At 33.7% G+C, this 19,403-nt stretch overlaps 1 protein-coding gene across 3 annotated transcripts in view; it reads right to left on the bottom strand.

Moving 5' to 3' along the window:
- Positions 1–19,403, bottom strand: part of hook (hook microtubule tethering protein) — a 227,166-nt gene that overhangs the window by 156,988 nt on the left and 50,775 nt on the right. For all 3 annotated transcript variants that reach the window (XM_085809576.1, XM_085809575.1, XM_085809577.1), the window contains 2 exons: positions 17,887–18,019; positions 5,345–5,412 (listed from right to left, as the gene is read on the bottom strand). In XM_085809576.1, the coding sequence (XP_085665702.1) occupies positions 5,345–5,412; positions 17,887–18,019 (201 nt within the window). The remainder of the gene's footprint in view (positions 1–5,344; positions 5,413–17,886; positions 18,020–19,403) is intronic.

The raw sequence follows: 19,403 nt of genomic DNA on the forward strand, positions 1-19,403 counted from the left end.
AGATAGATGATTTTAGTGAAATTATATGTGAAAGTATTGTATTTTTCTGTATTATGTAACATCAAAAGCTTGAGAGAATGATGCCCTGCCAGAAAAATGAGAATACAGGTGCAGATAGATTTAACTTTCAGTAAACGGCTATTTCGCTATATTGGAGGGGTATCATCGAGACTGGCAAAAGTTTCGCCGAGTAATTTTTTTTGCCAGATTTGACAAGAAATCTCCCTAAAGTTGGCAAACTTGCCGATCATTTTAGTCGGGTCCCTGTATAACTGTAATGGCTATTGTAACAGAATAACTGTAACTGATCCTCTGTGCAACTGTTAGGTTTCCGCTCTAATATGCCTTCCAGTAATTTTGAGAAGTACAAGAAATTTCTCCGAGGGAAAAATATATCGGATTGGGGAGAGCCTAAGTTTCTCAGTTTTTAGTTGTTTAGTTCATTGAGAATTCAGAGTACTGAGATATGTCTGAATTAGCTTCACACTTTATATGAGGTTTGCATTGCATTGTGTTCAATGTCCTTAGTACTCTGAAGTGTAACTTCCGATTGCAGTCTGTGATAGTATTAAGAGCTGTATGACTATTTTTGTGTAAAGTTCCAGAACTGTGAAGTGTTTCCTTTGATGAAAGAAATTTTATCAAGCTATCATCAATTCCATGTTATCAATTTCCATCAATCTATTACAAACCTGTATGCACACAACAATACATTTATAAACAATGTTTTTTGCTTTTCTCCCACCAGCTAAACTAGCCATCTGTTGCTACAAAATCATCTTTCCCAATTTTTACAGGTAATTCTCCAATTTTCAGCTGCATGAATTGGACCGCTGAATGTAACATTTTTTTCATGAACATCTGCAAATGAAAGCTTTAGCACTTTCTCAACATTGTAATCTTTCTGGCTATGCATCTATTTCATGCTTTCATTTTCAAATAATACCTTTACTATCCTCTACACAATCTCTTGTGTCTTGCACAAGAAGGGCTGAGAAATATTCAATTTAAGAACAGAACTCTGTTGACTAAATTTGCGAGCTAGACATAGTGTAATAACAAGTGAACTTAATCCTTTAGATCATTATCACTTTTGCTAAAACGCTGCTATATAAATAACTAAACAGAATATAATAAACATATCATGCAACAGAATATTCATAAAAAAGTAAAGTTCAAAATAACAGATGACATTTTTGGCATGAAACATTAGGTTACCTGGAACTCAGCTTCATTATACTGGTTAGTCCATTTGATCTTCCTATAAGATTTAAAAAACAGGTTTCTTTTACATGGTTGCTTTAAATTAAAATTTGGGTAACTAGTGATTTGATCCCTTGCTTGGTGACACCTCTGATACATTTGGTATTTCATCCTCATTTGGTAATTTTGTTTCATTTCACGAATTGACTTCAATTTTATTCTATAATATTTTGATAACTTACTTGTTGATCACAATAAGCAATGTATTCTTCATGTCTTTGCACATATATGTGAGAAATTTGGCAATTTGATAATAACATCCAAATAACATTAACAGTTATCACAATAAGTGGCACATTCTGCATTCAACAGCAACGTATATGTATGAACAAGTCTAATGAACATACAACATTCATAAAAAAGCAATGTGCAGAATTCAATCTAAAACATTCAAGTTTATGAAGAAATCTTCAACCTCAAATTTTTCCTTTATAAGTCCTCCTCAAAGATATCCATATCATCAGGCAGATAACTTTTATATTCTCTGCCATATTCAAGAGTACTAAATGACTGTCTATCACCCTTACATGATGGAAATTGAAAAATATCCATTATGATTTAAAAATACCGAGCAGCCATTAAAAAAAGACCACAGATTATAGATATACTCTATAAACTAATACCTTCTCATCGATACTGTTTTTAACTTTGTACTAAAATATAACAATGCTCAGGAAAATGGCCATTTCTTCAGGTTTCTAGTTATATTCTAGTTAAATGGTTATTTGCCTATCAATTCAGCAAATTTCTGCCTCAGTGGGTCAGCAGTTGTTGATCAATCATTCATTGGAGAAGGATTATCAGCCATTTTCAACTTTCCTTCATCGAAAATGTAATGATGATAAATCAGAAACAGTAGTCAATAGTGCATATATGCCTTACAAACATCCATACCTTTTCATGGATTCAAACCATGCACACATTCATACTTTAACTTCACACAGATTCAAACAATGTCATTTTTATATCTAGCCAATAATTTATGGTTTTTAGGGGGGGGGGAATAAAGAGTAACAATCCTAGAATGTTCAATTCAGTTCATGAAGTTAGTTTAGATGAAAAAATTACACATATAAGTATCATAGTTCAAGTTGGGAAAAGAATTAAAAATGATGACAAAGACAGCAAAAATGATCGCGAATACCAATCTCAGTACTCATAATTCAAGAATGTAATTTCATAAAATGCAGAATTTCAGTTTTTAATATAAAACTTTTTAATACAAGTACACTATACTTACACATAGTGATTAAAGAAGCTAATACATTCCATCACTGAAATTATTTAACATCTTCTTCATATGTCTCTTTTAATACTAATCCCAGACCATGAGAATTTGAATTTTTTCATAAACATAAATTACTTCTATGACATATGTAAGAATACACTTCTCCACACATTTTCAGACATGGACTTTCACCTTAAATGCACTTTGTAGCTTATTTTTTTTACATTCCACAGAACAAAGGCAAACTTGTTTACATTGTCAGAGAATAACTTAAGATGTTTGTGTGGCATTAAAAATCAAAAATTGAATAACACTGGAATAAAAACTTGAAATTGTCTTTTAATAAATCCAAAATTTCAGTTCTAACACTTCTTGCAAGTTGCTAGTGAAGATATTCAATATCATATGTGCAGAACATGATGGATTTAGCATAGAAATTCAATTTAGGAAAAATCACACAGGTTACATTTTTGCACACAGTGTTATCTCTTAATTTATCTAGCTTTTCTTTCATTTAAGAGCACAAAAGTCACATAAAGAATTTTGCAATTCTTGTCATTTTTAGGAAAGAGTTCCTTTAATTAAAACCATTTCTAATAGTTACCGCTTTTTTCACCCAGTTTCTCCCTTGCACTGCATTTTTGGAGGCATATAAACGTATTACAAAGCATAATATTAAATCCTAAATATATCCTGATTAATTCCCAGACAATGATTTTTGTTATTTATTTATTTGGGGATGATGTATTATCATAAAACAAAAATCACACAAACTGGTTCCAAGTATCAGGTTTTATTTCATTCAGATCTATATCTGTCCAGGTCACTTATGCACCTATCAGTAAACAACTTGTTTTTTAAAAAAATACCATTAGCGGCTTTTAGAAATATCAATTCAGTGATGATAAACTAAAAGAACTATTTCATCTTTAGAATTTCATCACATAATTTAATCTTCTGTTGTGTTGTCAAGAAATTGAAGATGAATGTAAACAGAGAGCTAGTTTTTAATTCCTTTGCAGCTCAATTCCTATATTTATGCGCAAAGAATCCAAATTTCATGTAAAAATTAGACAGAGAAAGATGTAAAAACAAAGACGACCTCTGATTTGCAAAATTCACTTATACACAGGACCCTTAGTCGAGGTGTGTGGATTACTGGAATCCTACCATACATTTAAGAAAAATTACTATTGTTATGTAATATATTAAAGAAGTTTATCTGTAGCTGAGGCAAATAATTATTTTCAGTGGTCTCTGTAGCTGAGGCAAATAATTATTTTCAGTGGTCAGATGCACCACATATAACTTTTTAGATAGAACATTTAATTAGTAATTTTTGTTGCTACTAGATGAAGCTATATGCCTGTTACGGTAAAATTTATCGAAAGTGAAGCATGCTGACCTTTATTCCTATGCAATTTTTTTTATTTTTGGTACTTTGTTTCAGAATGAGATTCGTAGGTGTTGAGGGATGTATTGGCGCCTTATATGGTCAGTAGATATAAAATTTAGGTGTTATCCATGCTTCAGAATAATGTTCCTCCCCCCTTCCCTTACGGGTTCTACTGTGCAGATATGATTAGGGGGTGAGTTTTTTTATGTCCATCCTGTATAACAGAAATATTATTAAATACTCTGCTTCAAAGTAATAATTACAGATCACATAAATTATTTCATTTGCTCATTAAATTAGCAAATAACATAAATAAAAAAATTAATATCTGAATTAACAAAATATCCTTATTTTCCTAAAAAACAGAGAAATTAAAAAATTTGTCAAAAAGTAATTCGTCATTTAAATACCACAATTCAACATCAGTCAAAACATCACTACCATTCAAAAATGCTCATATGTTCTACGTATCTAGGCATGCAAACTCATCTTTGTTCCACCAAAATATGAAGCTAACGTGCTACCTTTAACATTCCTGAAAATGAATATGCCACACAAAACTTGGTTAATCTTTCTGAGAATACCATTCGTAGTCTGGCTTAAATAAAGCAAAGCATACAAGGGTTATCTGCCTACAGAGATAACTTCAAAGAGGACACCTTAGGAGAAACCAGCCTATAATTCTGTTACACGTAAGGTAAAACATGAAAACACCAACACAGCCAGTCCATTCACCAAGATTTAAACTTAAGTCAAAATATCAGTGTTCTTTGGCCTTATCTACTTGGCCGCTGGTGGGCACATATCTTCAAAGAAAGCAGAATAAATAAGATGATTATAAATCTGTAGAAATATAGATTTATCTATATATAACCATTCAAAATTTGGTTATGTTCCAGTGACTTTAAATTTCGAAGAACAAAGAAAGCTTTCTTATAAATAAAAAGTATTCAATACAATAGATATTTGAGATCTACATTATCTACATAGTGCCATTAATTTTAAATTTGATTACTTAATTTAGAACATGAGAGCTGTCTACACAAGGTCCACCTCAATTTTAAGTTGGAACAACACAGGAAATAAAATCTGAAACTAGTAGTCCTCTTCCTCTACTGCCAAATCTCTTCAGATGACTTCTGGCTCAGCAGATTCTAAGTACTTGCATGCCCAAAAATACTAGTCACAAACATACCTGATTTACCAAGGATTTGAAATCGAACTCAACAGCATGAGAACTAAGTCAGCCACTACTAACAAGCCTGCCATGATGACCAAACACAAAGACTTTTACAAAACAAAAAAAAAAAAAAAAAAAAAGGCATATTTTTCTGCTCAGTTTAATTTTGCTAATGTAGCAGTAAACACTACATTTCTCAGCAGTGAGTTACAACCCAAAACCAAATCTACACAAAAATTAGAAGCTGTTGGAAAAAAGAAGAAATCAGGAAAACTACCTCTTGGATTGCATTCATTACATCATGCTGTATATCTTCTTCCAAACCCATCAGAGCTTCTATATATTCTAAAAAAGAAAAATCACATTAAAATATGTAAAGTGATTTTAACTTCATTATGTGATTTAATTTCAAAGTCGTTCATTTAAAAATAATCTAATATTTACTGTAAATATCCTAGTAATCTTATGCAATATAGACTCTGCTATGCAGATGTAGATACCACACAATGTAACTCTACAATGGTGCTTCAACATAAAAGCCAGCTTAGGCCACCATCAAAAATAAACCCAGAAAGAAAATATCAGTGTTCCATGGTTTTAAATGCCTTGGAAATGCTCAACCCTGATGATCATTTAGTACTGCATTTTAGAAAATGAGAAGATTTTGCACAGAATATTTCATATTAGCCATAAACTTTATGAATCAAAACTGCATCATAATGAATAACAGTATATAGTCTTGCAGTGATAATAGTTAAATTTTAGAATGAAAAACGACAACAAAAATTTAATACAAATACATATTTAATGCTTTAAGCCAGTGATGTCAAACTGGTGGCCCGCAAATGTACTTATTTTAATACAGTGCTTACATATTTCAATTTAGCATAAATTCAGTGGGCAGTAGATTGCAATACAGTGTTTCTTAAAAAAATTTTAAAATCACTAGCATATATTTCACAAGTCATCATACTCTAATTGAGTTCAGTTCATCATACTCTAATTGAGTGCTGGCATATATCTAAAAGTACATATGCAATGCCTACATAACAATGCTCTGACAGACTCACAAAAGAAGGTAAAAGAAAGGACATTAATTACACATATCAAGGAATGACAATTTAAGATATAAACAAACATTAGAAACGTGGATTGTGTTCATATGTGCAATTAATCGAATAAGTAAATTTATGATGACAGTTACATGAAAAAATTACAGACTTTGTATGATTTCATGCCATGCCACATGCCTAGACTAAGGTAACACAATCAACAAATTTATTCGTCAGCCCAAAGTTGATAAAATTTTTATAATCTGGAGTGCCTGTTTTCCACCTATTGAGTTGATACTTTTACTTTCTTTGAGAAAGTAGATGGTTGAAAATTAACAAGTCTAATAAAAGGATTATCTTCCAGCAATTTTTCTCCAAGGTTACAAACTTTATTAAACACGAAATGCCATGAGGTGCCTACTTGTAAAAAAATGCATAATTATTTATATACAATTGTATATACTTTTTTTATATGTGCCATTAAAGTTTTAATATACAAAAGAACGAGAACAACAGAAAGTGCATAAGCATTGGTATTTATTCTTAAGTTTTGTTCTACTGGTGAAGCTTTCTGTGAAAATTTGGTAAGTTTTCATAATTTGTTTATATTAATATTGAATTTTTATAACATACATTATACAGTCCTTAATTCAAAATATTACAATTATTTGAATTAGATATCAATCCAAAAATTTAGTATTTAGTTGCTAATACATTTGAATTATGAAATGGAACCAACAGAAATTTGTTAAATATATAAAATAAGGATGAAAAATTTGAAATTTTTCCCTTTGTGCTCTTAGTACTATTATTTGCTTATGTATGTTTTTATAAATATTTAGCAAGTGAAATTTAAAATCAAGCTTCCTTTCTTTTTTCTGCTGACGAGACAGGCAGTACGCTTACGAAAGGTGCCTGTCAACAACTATAATTCTTTTTGAGTGCCTTATATCGAGCTCCCCAAAGTCTGCTTTTGCAAGGGAAAGTGAGTGAAGGGAAAAAAAAAATGGAAGGTGAACTATAAAGGCAGTAATATTTTGGAGGGGGAATGGGAACAATGTGCAGGCTATGAAGCATTATCACTGGATGCAAACCGATCAATCATTCAAATAAGGAATTCTTCATGTTGCTGAATTTCTGTCACAAACAGCATAAATTTGTACATAAATACATTTTTATGTACATTTTTATAACCTCTAAAAATGTTGATGCACTCATCATTAATACAAATGTACAGATAGTGAATACTGCAGTTATTACAAATGATTGCACGTAAACATACAGTCACTATTAGATACATAAATCGGTTTGAATAAATATGCTGTTGCAAACAATCCTAATATAAATTTGCAGATACTCAGTGTCTTCTTACAGACACCATAAATTGGTAAATAAATACATGCGCACAATTATACACTTTGAAAGTTTATAAACCGGTACAAAATATACGTATTAATGGATAATTGCTAATGCAAATAAACCAAGTTCTGTTACAGAATTAAAGAAAATTTATATACACAGTCACTACTGAAATACATTAGCTAGTTCAAATAATATAGTTCAAATGTTGATGTGCGCATCGATCCTAGAGATGTCGAGATAGGAAGTTCGTTAGGTATTATAAATAAATTCTGTTAGATATTATAAATACATGTATATATACAATTATTATTAAAATACATTTGCTAGTTAAAATAAATATGTCGGTACAGACACTCCTAATATAAATATACAGATGCTCAGATTCTGTTACAGACACGATGAATTTGTATATGAATGCATGAATTTATACAGTCTTTGAAAAGGGAAATAATGAAAAAATACTAAACTTGTCAAGATCTGAACAGAAACAGAAACCCACAGTATCATTATAAGATAGTATTGCATACAAAAAATTGACATAAATGCAATAAGTATGTGCAAGTGGAGAAAATATACACTAATAAATAGCAATGCAAGTATTATGACACTGAAATAACAAACATTTGTATATGTACTCTGCGCCAAAAAAAGGGGGAGCAGTTCTATATCTTCCATTCTACTGGGCAGATTAACAAAATTAAACTTGCATTTTTCATCTCTTGTAAGCGCCACTCTGGATATGTATTAGATTTATATATAGCATTGTTCTAATACATGTAGTTTGACACAAAATTGGACTTTTTCTGAAATAGCATAAACATTTTCTTCAATATTTCGATTTTACGACTCAAATTACCCCAAACTACCAAGTTTTCTAAAAACCGCACAAATAGTTTTTAAAAAATTAGCCCTCAAAATTTTAGCTCCTCAAAGTTAATTGAGTTTGGTATATATTTATAACAATCTTTTACGATTTATTTTTAAGATTTGTATTTTTAAATAATTTTTGTAAATTTTTTTAAAAAATGTGAATTATAATCTATAAAATTTTTACTGTCATCTTAAAGTAAGATGTATTTCTAAGCATACCTGCAAAAAATTACACTTTTTTATTCAAAATTTCCGAGGATATACGTGAATTTATATGTTGTCGCATTTTGAAATTAGGCATATTTGTGGAAAGCGATAAAACGTCAAATGTAGTTTAGACACTTTGCTAAAATTATTTGAAAGGAGGAACAATGTGACTTATTTTCCGCTCACACACAATGTAAAAAGGTAGGAACGAGGTGACTTTTTTTTCTGCAATGCAACACCAAGAAGGAGTGGTCAGAAAGTGATGGAATTTGGAAAAAAGAGAGAGACAGCAAGCAGCAGTAAGTGATCTTTATTTCAAAGTGATAGAATACAGAGCAAGAACGGAGTCGGCTCAGTAGGATGTAGGACTACCACGGACAGCGATGCACGAAGTAACACGTCTGGGCATAGAGTCAATAAGAGCGTGGATGGTGTCCTGAGGGATGGCTTTCCATTCCCTTTCAACCATTTGCCACAGTTCGTCTTCTGAACGAGGCAGGGGCAGAGTCTGCAAACGGCGTCCAATCACATCCCACACATGTTCAATTGGCGACAGGTCAGGAGAGTACGGTGGACAGGGAAGTATCTGTATACCTTGCACAGCATGTTGGCAGATGTGAGCACTGTGTGGTCGGGTGTTATACTGCTGAAAAATTGCATTTGGCAGCCCCTGAATGTAGGGGATTGCCACCAGCTGCAGTACATTGTCCAAGTATCGTTGGGCCATCATAGTGCCCTGAATACGAACTAGAGGAGACCTGGAATCGTAAGCAATAGCGCCCCAAACTATTATGCCACGTTGTCACACGGTGGGGCGTTCCACGGTTACTGACGGATTAGATCTGTCTCCACATCGACGCCACACACGTATGCGGCAACTGTCACTGGATAAACAGAAGCGTGACTCATCTGAGAACATGACATTTCGCCATTCTGTCATCCACATCGCTCCAGTCTGGCACCATTCTAAACGTTAGCATCTGTGCTGTGGGGTCAATGGCAGTCTTCTTAACGGACGGCGTGAGTGCAGGTCACGTTCAACCAATCGACGGGAAATGATTCTGGTTGACACGGGAATATCTAGGGTATCTTGAACGTGCTGCAGAATCGCAGTACAAGTGACTTGGGGGACCACCACAGCTTGTTGGTGGATGCGTCGATCCACACATGCTGACGTCACTCTGGCTGCACCTGCATCCCTCTTTCTTCCCACATTTCCTTGTTCCAACCATGTTCGCCATAGCCGATGCACCATGCTCACAATCATGTGGGTATCAGCTGCGATTTAATGTAAGGACCAACCCGTCCTTCTCAGTCCGATCACCATACCCTTCGTAAAATCGTCTATCTGCTGGAAGTGCCTTCATTGACGGTAGCCTGGCATTCTCTCCTATTACACGTATCCTGCGAGACAAAAAACAACTTTCTTCGATAATTCGTCTGGCAGAAATAATGACACCAATACTGCCCGTTCCTTCTCTTATATCTTACTTCACATGCATCAGAAAGCTGTGCATTTCACATCATTTCCATAACTCAGTGATGTGCATTTGGGGGCACTGCTGGCCTTGGCCCACTAGAGCTGTTTCACCACTGAGTTTAGTTTAGTAGTTTAGTGTATATTAAGAACTTCGCCAAGTGAATTATTCGTGGCGCAAACTGAAAAAATTGTTCAAGATAAATTTTTTAATTTCTCCATAAATTTCACAACAAATTTTACAAAACTTAATATCTACACATAATTTGAGTTGTAGAATCGAAATATGGAGAAAAATTGGTATGTTGTTTTCAGAAAAAGTCAGAGTTTGTGTCAAAATACCTATGTTAGAACAATGCTATATATAAATGTTATATATATATCCTAAGTAGCACTTTTGAGACATGAAAAATGCAATTTGAATTTTGTCAATCAGCCCAGTAGAATGCGAGATACAGAACTGTCCCTTTTTTTTTTTTTTTTTTTTTTTTTTTTTTTTTGCACAGTGTACATGTGTGGAAATTACAAGACAATTTGCTATCACAAATTAGCAAGCAAACGCTGTGACGCTGATATATATAGGCATGTTAATGCTGATATTGTTAATGTATAATATATATATGAAAACACTATTACTATGCACTGCTAGCTGGTGAATTAACCCTAAGACATACATAGGGAAACACGTATGAGATAAGAAAATATGTAAATATAGTTCTATGTAAATGCCGAAAATTTGGAAGGCAGCACGACATGCAACTATGGCACTACAGTGAGAATTGTATCACGACACCAAATTGTTAAGAAATCAAAAGTGAAATGTTGGTGCATTCCTTAATGCCCAAACGTAGCAATGTTCATTGGCTGATTTCCAAAGGTAAAATTTAGTTGTTTCCTGGCAATCGAAGACTTAATGATACGAGACCTCAACAGCCCCACAAATGCACTGATGACTGTCTCAAAGTCCGAAACGGTCTAAATAACTCACGTAAGGGCCATGACCTACGAGGAATTGAGTTAATTCAGATGTTCTGCTGTTGAGTTTGCCACTGACTCAAGGGATGTATTTTAATACTTTTTTCCTGTGGAGGCCTCATTCCAGCTATTCTGCCACTGTTCCATGAGAAGAAAATTTGTTGCAGTCTTCATATGTGAGCTCGGAGCTTGCATGAAGAGGGTTTTAGTCCATAGCTGCCTGTTTTGTTCATTGGCTCTTTCATTACCAGAAACCCAAGTATACACAAAAACCCACTTGAGTTTTGGTCTCATGCTCTCCGGCAAAGATAGCAGAGTCTCTGAATCTCTTTCACTATTTGCATTTTGCATTGTTTGTCCTAGATAGCCTGGAGTCTGAATCCCTATATTATTGTTAACGGCTGTTCTGTCTGAATGCAGAATCGTAAAGCTGCTCTGAGAGCAACTAGCTCAGCTTGAAAGACTGAAATGTCAGGACTTGGCTTTACTGACCAGGTCAGGACTGCATCACATCCTAGTAATTTTGCAGAAACCATTGCCTGCACACCGCGCAAAAAAAGGGGGGGACAGTTCTATTTCTTCCGTTCCACTGCGACGATTGATCAAACCCAAATTGCATTTTTCATGTCTTGAAAGCACGACTTAGGATACATATTAGATTTATATATAGCATTGCTCTAACATAATAATTTATTTACTAAATAATATTGATGAATGGATTATAGGTATTTTGACACAAAATGGGACTTTTCTGAAATAACACACCTTTTTTTTTTTTTTTTTTTTTTCCACATTTCGATTCTATGGTCCAAATTATGCCTAAACATTAAATTTCGTACAAAATGGTGCGAAATGTACTGAGAAACTCAAAAATTTAACACTGCACATTGTGCAGGAGCGGAAAAAACATCAAATCGTTCCTACGTTCTTACACTGTGGATGAGTGGGAAAAAAATCACATCATTCTTACTTTCAAATAATTTTAACAAAGTGTGTAAACCACATTTGATGTTATTATTGCTTTCAACAAATATGCCAAATTTCAAAATGCATCACTATATAAATTCACGTATACCTTCGGAAATTTTGAGTAAAAAATTCTAATTTTTTGCAGGCATGCTTAGAAATAAACCTAAATTTTGAACCTAAATTTATGAACCTAAATTTTGAAATGTGAAAGGAAGAGTCAAATAAATTTCATAAAAGAAGAGATATTTATAAATATATACCAAATTCAATTAACACTGAGGAGCTAAAATTTTGAGGGCTAATTTTTTAAATACTACTTGTGCGATTTTTACAAAATTTATCAGTTTGGCGTAATTTGAGTTGTAAAATTGAAATATGGAAAAAAATTGCCACGTCATTTCAGAAAAAGTCCGATTTTTGTGTCAAAATACCTGTATTAGTACAATGCTATACATAAATCTAATATATATCCCGAGATATGAAAAATGCAACTTCAATTTTGTCAATCAGCCCAGTAGAACAGTACATATAGATCTGTCAATTTTTTTCCCCGCAAGTTTAAGAATATTCTAAAAGGAACGATGATAACTGATTCAATTCGAAAGATATTTCCATTCCCCCCATTTGCATCCAGTAATACATTATCTACATCCTGCCATTCAGTGCTTTGAATATTTGTTGTTAGAAGAAGTAAGTTTCTTTTCTCTGCCCTCTTTTCATCTTAACGAATTTTGAATTTACACAGTTGAAGATTATATTCTGGAAAAGTTAAAGTAATAGAAAGGCAGTTCTTCCAGTTTGTAGAAAATTCATTAGGATTTGCAACATGAGAAAATATACTTTCAAAAACAGTTTAATATATTCAGCATTTTTCCTTTATAAACTTCAGAGATGTAATTTACATATTACCCTTCTACTAATTTCATTAAATTTTGAGTTATCATTTCACCTGGCAATTTCTGGATGTTGAAAAAATTGCTTCATAGTTCATCAGGGCATTTATCTTTGAATGCAGTGTGAAAAATTTTACATTTGCTACTGGGTCTTAAGGACCCATCAATAAATGTCAAATTCAATGGGTATCCAAGTGGAAGTTACCTGTTCAAGGGTAAATACATTATCCAATGAATTTCTGCCCAAAAGGCAATAAAAGAAGGCCTTTTTGTTCAAAGGTCAAAATAAGTTATTAAATTATATACTTAAAATTATATAAGGGTGCACAAAAATCCTTCACGCTGGGTCCTGACCCCCATAACAGGCCTACTGGCTCATATTTGCACAACAAACTCTGCAGTTACTTTTCATACATGCAATTACTTACACATAAAAATTACTACTAATTTCATTTTCTTCATAAACAATAATGTACTGTTATGAATTTTGTATATAGAGTGCAATTCCATGCGTATATTTAGTGCAATTAAATGTGAAATTTTATTTTTCTGGATAATGAAACATGAAAAGATGCGAGAAATGATGATCTGCCAGAAAAAAAGAATACAGGGGCAACATTATTTAACACAGAGTAAATGTGGTGAGATACTGCCAAGCTGGAGACTGTTTTGGTGACTAATCTTTGTTGACAAATTTGGCGAGGAATCACCAAACTTGGCACACACTTGGTGACATTTTGGTCAGTTCCGGTCCCTGTATAACAATAATGGATATTGTAATTAAATAACTGCAACTGATGTTCTCTATAACAGTAACCCTATGCCGCTCTAATATGATTTACAGTAATTTCAATAAGCAGAAAGTACTAGAAATACACAGTGATTCAATGAAAAAGGAAATTCTGAGTTTGAGTTGGTAACAGAGCGCATTTGGTAACATTGAATAACAAAGTCTGTCAACAACACCCTATCATTAAGTTATCATGAATGCCTGGAGCAATGTGCAACCTGCTTTCACGATCAAAGCGTTTTACAAGAACAATGACAGTGTAGACAGAATTCTGCCATCTAAATTAGGATGCCATGATCATTTTCCATCTGTGCATGCAATTAAATCATGTATACATAATTTCGAGAAATCTGGTTCGGCAAAGAAAATGAAACCTCCTGGCTGTATGCAAACTGTTCGTACACCAGACGATATGCAAGCCATTCGAGATGCTGTCGTAAGAGGTCCACATCTGTCAAGCCATTGTCACTCAGAATCTTTAAAGAAATCCAAACCAAAATCAGAGAAGAAATTGCCAAAATTCCAGTTCAGATGTTACGTCAAACCATGAACAATGTAACAAAGAGACTGCAGGAATGTCTGCATAGAGAAGGAGCTCATCTGCAAAACATCATCTTAAAAAGACAAGTTGTACTGTATGTATTATAAACTGGCATTATTTCTATTATTAAAAGAGACAAACAATTTTAAGCAATCTGTTTTCATGAAATTATTTAATTTTCAGAATACCCCATCTTTTCCAATCACTCTATATCTTAAGGCGACCAGGCTAAAATTATATAAGATGGCAGAGAGCACAATTTCTAAGCTGTAGTTGTTACATGTGAGTTCAGAGTACTGAGATAGCTCCAGGTTAGCTTCGCTCTTTAGATGCCCTTTGCATTTAGTTGTGTTTAACGTTCTTAGAAGTATGAAGTTCTTAGAAGTTAGTAGGACTACTAATTGTACTCTGTGATACTATGAAGAGTTGTATGATTATTTTTGTGCAGATGAAGAGATGCAAAAAAGATGCAGAACTGTGACGTGTTTCTTTAAATAAAATAAACTTAATCAAGCTATCATCCATTCTGTGCACAATCAACATATTGTGAACCCATACACATGCAACAATTCTTGGCATCAGAAGCGGGATTGAATGCCTATGACAAAAGCGGTGGAGGAGTAAGTAAGACAGGTCGTGACTACTTTTGCTGCATTCAAAGAAAAGATGGAAGGGTCAATCAACTTCATTAAAGAAAAGATGAATGTGGGCCAAGAATCCGTTAAAAAAGACATAAAAGTTATCAAAGATTCTGTTAAAGAGATGAAAGCTGTTCAAAAAAACGATTGAAGCAAGTAATGAGGAAATGAAAAGAGAAATTACCTGCATAAAAGAGAACAAATCCGAGGCTATAAAAGACAGAATAGATACAGTTCATAACAGAGCTGGAGAAATTGAAAAAAAAGAGTTTATTCTGTCAAAGAACAAATTGAAGAGAGAGTTTTCTGCTGTTGCCAAAGAAGCTTACCTTAAAGTCATAACGACAGTAGGAAGCAATTTTAATTGTTTTAAATTTTTCCCTATGCTTTCTTGATTCTCTCTAAAGTTCTCCACATATGATCATAAGATCTTCTGGCAAGTGTATAGACACACAATTTTCTACAGTGGCAGACGCGAATGGATGGGATTCCCAAGCTAAGGCCTGTTACCTTGCAGCTTCTCTAACAGCAGACGGAGTGAATATCTTTCAAACAATTCCTGAAAACCAGAGGCAAGATTTCAAAACTCAATCTGCCACTTTGGAGTTGTGCTTTTGGGAGAAGCATTCAAAAGAATATATCAGACATCAGTTAAACAACAGAAGGCCACAGAAACATTCCAGGAGCTCTCCTCAGATGTTGAACTGCTGTCTTATCTCACTTTTTCGGACTGCCCAACAGAAACAAGTGAAACCCAGTCCCTGCAAAACTTCATCAATGGCATCCGGGATCCTGAGATACAGAAAAGTCCTGAGAATTGCAGATGTTAAGGATTTAAAAAACATTCTCCTGGAGCCTATGCAATTGATAAGGCAAACTTCCTTAGAAAAGGTGAAATGGTTACAGTACATAATCCAGTAACCTGCGTTAAAACAGTTACCCTCCAGGATCTGAGCCTAACATTAGAGTTACTGCAGAATGCACAACCAAGCAATGAAGCGAGAAATATGGCAGAACATGTCAATTCAAGGATTTCAAGATGTTTTCTCCCTCTCATCTCCTGACGTACGTCTAACCAGTTTGGCTCAACATAGAAACGATAGGGAAGATCACCCACCCACCAATCAAGCAACATTCAAGACATCTACCGATTGCTAAAGAAGGTGTGAGAAAACTTTTAAAGGACATGAAAGGAAGTTTTGTTACAGAGCCTTTGGCAAGTATTTCTGCCTCTCCCATCATCCTGATCAGAAAAAAAAAGCTTATTCAACTAGATTCTGCATAAACACAAAGAAAGGTACACTCTTCCTAGAAATGATGACAATTTGGACACCCTTTCTGGAAACAAGTGCTTTATGATGCTTGATTTAAAGAGTGAATACTGGCAAGTAGAGATACACCCTGATGACCAAGATAAGATTGCATTTACTACCGAAAAAGGATTTTGGCAATTCAAGGTGATGCTTTCTGAATTATGTGATGCACAGGCAACATTCGAATGCCTCATGGAGAATATGTTGAGATGTCTTTCCTACAAAGCCTGTCTGATATACCTGGATGACGTTGTTGGGAAGAGTTTTGAAGAGCATCTAGAAAATCTTAGAAAGGTGCTTCAGAAACTGAAAAAAGCCAATCTAAAGTTGAGTCCTGCTAAATACAAATTATTCAGATAGGAAGTGATTTACCTCGGACATATCTCTGACAAATTTGTGTCTATGGATCCAGAAAAGGTGTCCGCAGTTAAAGACTGGAGATGCCCTGAAAATGCCCATCAGCTGAGAAGTTTCTTGGGGTTTAGAAGAATACAGAAGTAAATATATCGATAGACAGATTGAAGCCAGCATATATTCTACCACAACAAATCCCTGAAGGAAAGAAACCTATGACTCCAAATTATGTAAACAATGCACCTAACACCAATTGAAATTCAAACCAAAATAACTCTGACTCAACCTAAAATCAAATCAGCTTTAAGACAATCCCACACTGGTACACTTATTAAGACACCATTGCAATTAAAAAACTTATATTTTATTTCTACATTAATTTTGTTATTATTTTGATGATAAGCACTATTACTTCTTCCAATCTTTCTAACGTAACGTTCGTTACTAGAAGGGGAGTGAATGCAATGGCATAAAATATAAATTTAGTTTGAAAGTAATTCTCATAATGTTTTAATAATTATAAATGTTTACTTGCATATTATTGTATTATCTTTTTTTTTTTTTCCCCCTTCGGCAACAGTTTTTATCTTTAGAATCCAATTTGTTTTTAAAAATAGAAGATGAAATTTTGACTATTGAGTTGGAGAATAAAATTATATTTGGTGTTGATATGGTAATCTTTTTATTTTATTTGCATCTTATTATGTTGTACCAACTGAAGATCCATAAAATGCATACTTATAAACCTTTTCGAGATGGCACACCTTTGTTTAAGATGTTCGCTCGATATGGATGGGAGTCGAAAGGAATTGTCCCACAGGAGGGAGGTTTTGCATGAACTAAGCCTAACTTTAAAAAAAAAAAGTTTACGTCCAAAATGTTATTCAAAAGTTTTTCATATCCTAATTATATACAGACTCAAACTGCAGAAAGTGAAATGTCATGTACTTAAGATAATCAGTAGCCCTCTTCCAAAAAAATACACATATATTTTAAAGTTCTGCACCCAAGTTATATAATACTCAGCAACAGAAACACCCATATTAAACTAATTATAATAGCTAAAAATTTTTTAATATCTGGATATGAATAAGTATCATTAGTCATACTCTTTCAGTCTTTGAGAGATGAAGTTTCGGCTTTACTTTTTCTACGAGCTAACTTTTTTTTCTATTCACAATACTTAATACAACAAACAAAAAACTGCAGATTTTTCATATATATATCACTTAGTTAAATAATCTAAGATACAACTTTACATATTCTTAGACTTCTACACCTAAAAGGTTATTTTGTTGAGTCGATAAACAAGTAGTGATGAATTCACATTCAATGTAACAAATAACATTCTTTGTAACAAAAAATGACAGCAACTTACCTTGCTTCCGCTCACAATTAACAGCACAGCCAAGAACTAGCTGAAGCAATCGGCCAAGTTCAATTACGTCATTCTTCTCAGCAATGGCATTTACATCTGGCATACGAAAACCAGTAATCTGTTGTCCCAGTACCTGAATTCAAACCATATCATAATTCATAACATAATGCAAAATTAGATACTTTTCCATTAAAGCCACATCACTTGGTGCTTTTCTTATTTTGTTATATTTCCTCAGTAGGGAACATAAGTTGGTTTGGCTTTTGTCCTGGTGATAATTGCCTTTAAAACCATCGCTCATATAATCTTTCTTTCATCTAATCAGTTTCCCTCCCACTGCAATGGATTCCACAACTTAACAAGGAGATATTCTTTACAAAGAAAGATTGCATTTGAATAACCACCTCATGAAATAAAATTGTGACTCAAAGCAGAAATCGTGATGCAGCTTGCTTATGCCAGTTGGAAAAGGTTCTGAACACAAAAACCGTGACTCAAAGCAGAAACCGTCATGCAACTTTTGCTCATGCCAGTTGGAGAAGGTTCTGAACACAGACTTGGTGTGCTGGATAATGCATTCCTTTGACTACTGCCTCATAATTCATTTACTTCTGATGTCTGGATTTAACTGATCAAGTTTCCACCACACCCTGCTTCAAATAAATCACAACACAGTACTTGATTGGAATAATTACATCAATAAAGTACATGCCAATTCCTTGCTATCTCATCCAAACATTAAAATTGATGGATGCAACAAAATTCTGGAAACTAATGAAAAACTTATCGACAAGTAAAAAATATATTACATGTTATGTTCTTCCCCAAAAATGGATTTTTTGAGGATTTTATACTGAAATTAGAGAATATTTTCTGTTGCTGTTTCTAACCATTCTGTTTCATTTAGCATTCAGCCAAAGGCATGGGGAAAGAAATCAGCTGAAATGTGCCAGTACAGCATCAAAAATACATGGTATGGCTTTAATAGAAAAGCACCCAAAATTAAAAATGGACAATCACAACTAGAATCATCCAAGAAAGCTTGAAATCTAAGAGAAATTGTCATTTCATGTATTGTCACCACAAATTTATACTCCAGTGCCTCTTGAAGTAAAGTATATGACAGGGTGCACCAGAAAAATGTATACACACTTTGAACTCTCATAGAAAATTTATTTTCCAACCTACAATGTTAAATTTCTTGGAATAGTAGTGTTATATTCCACTTTGAAAAATAAGTGTACTTTCTGGTCAAAGTGAATGTTCGAAATGGTGTTTAAAGTAAATGTTCAAATAATAATCTTCAGCATCGATACATTTCTGAGTATGAACCAGGACTGATTCCCTACTTTGCCGCAAAATGTCAATTCAATTTCTGTTTACATCTCTTGAATCTCATCCCAAAGTGTGTCCAGGTTTAGGACACATTACAATGGTGTTTGGGTCCAATTTTGTGAATGGGTTCAAGAGATGGTTACATATGAACTGGAATTTATGGAAACATTGTTTCGCCAGAT

This window comes from Stegodyphus dumicola, chromosome X2 (assembly GCF_044657685.1).
Source record: "Stegodyphus dumicola isolate Sdum_Otavi_A_Nest chromosome X2, ASM4465768v1".
NCBI classification, from domain to species: Eukaryota; Metazoa; Arthropoda; class Arachnida; order Araneae; family Eresidae; genus Stegodyphus; species Stegodyphus dumicola.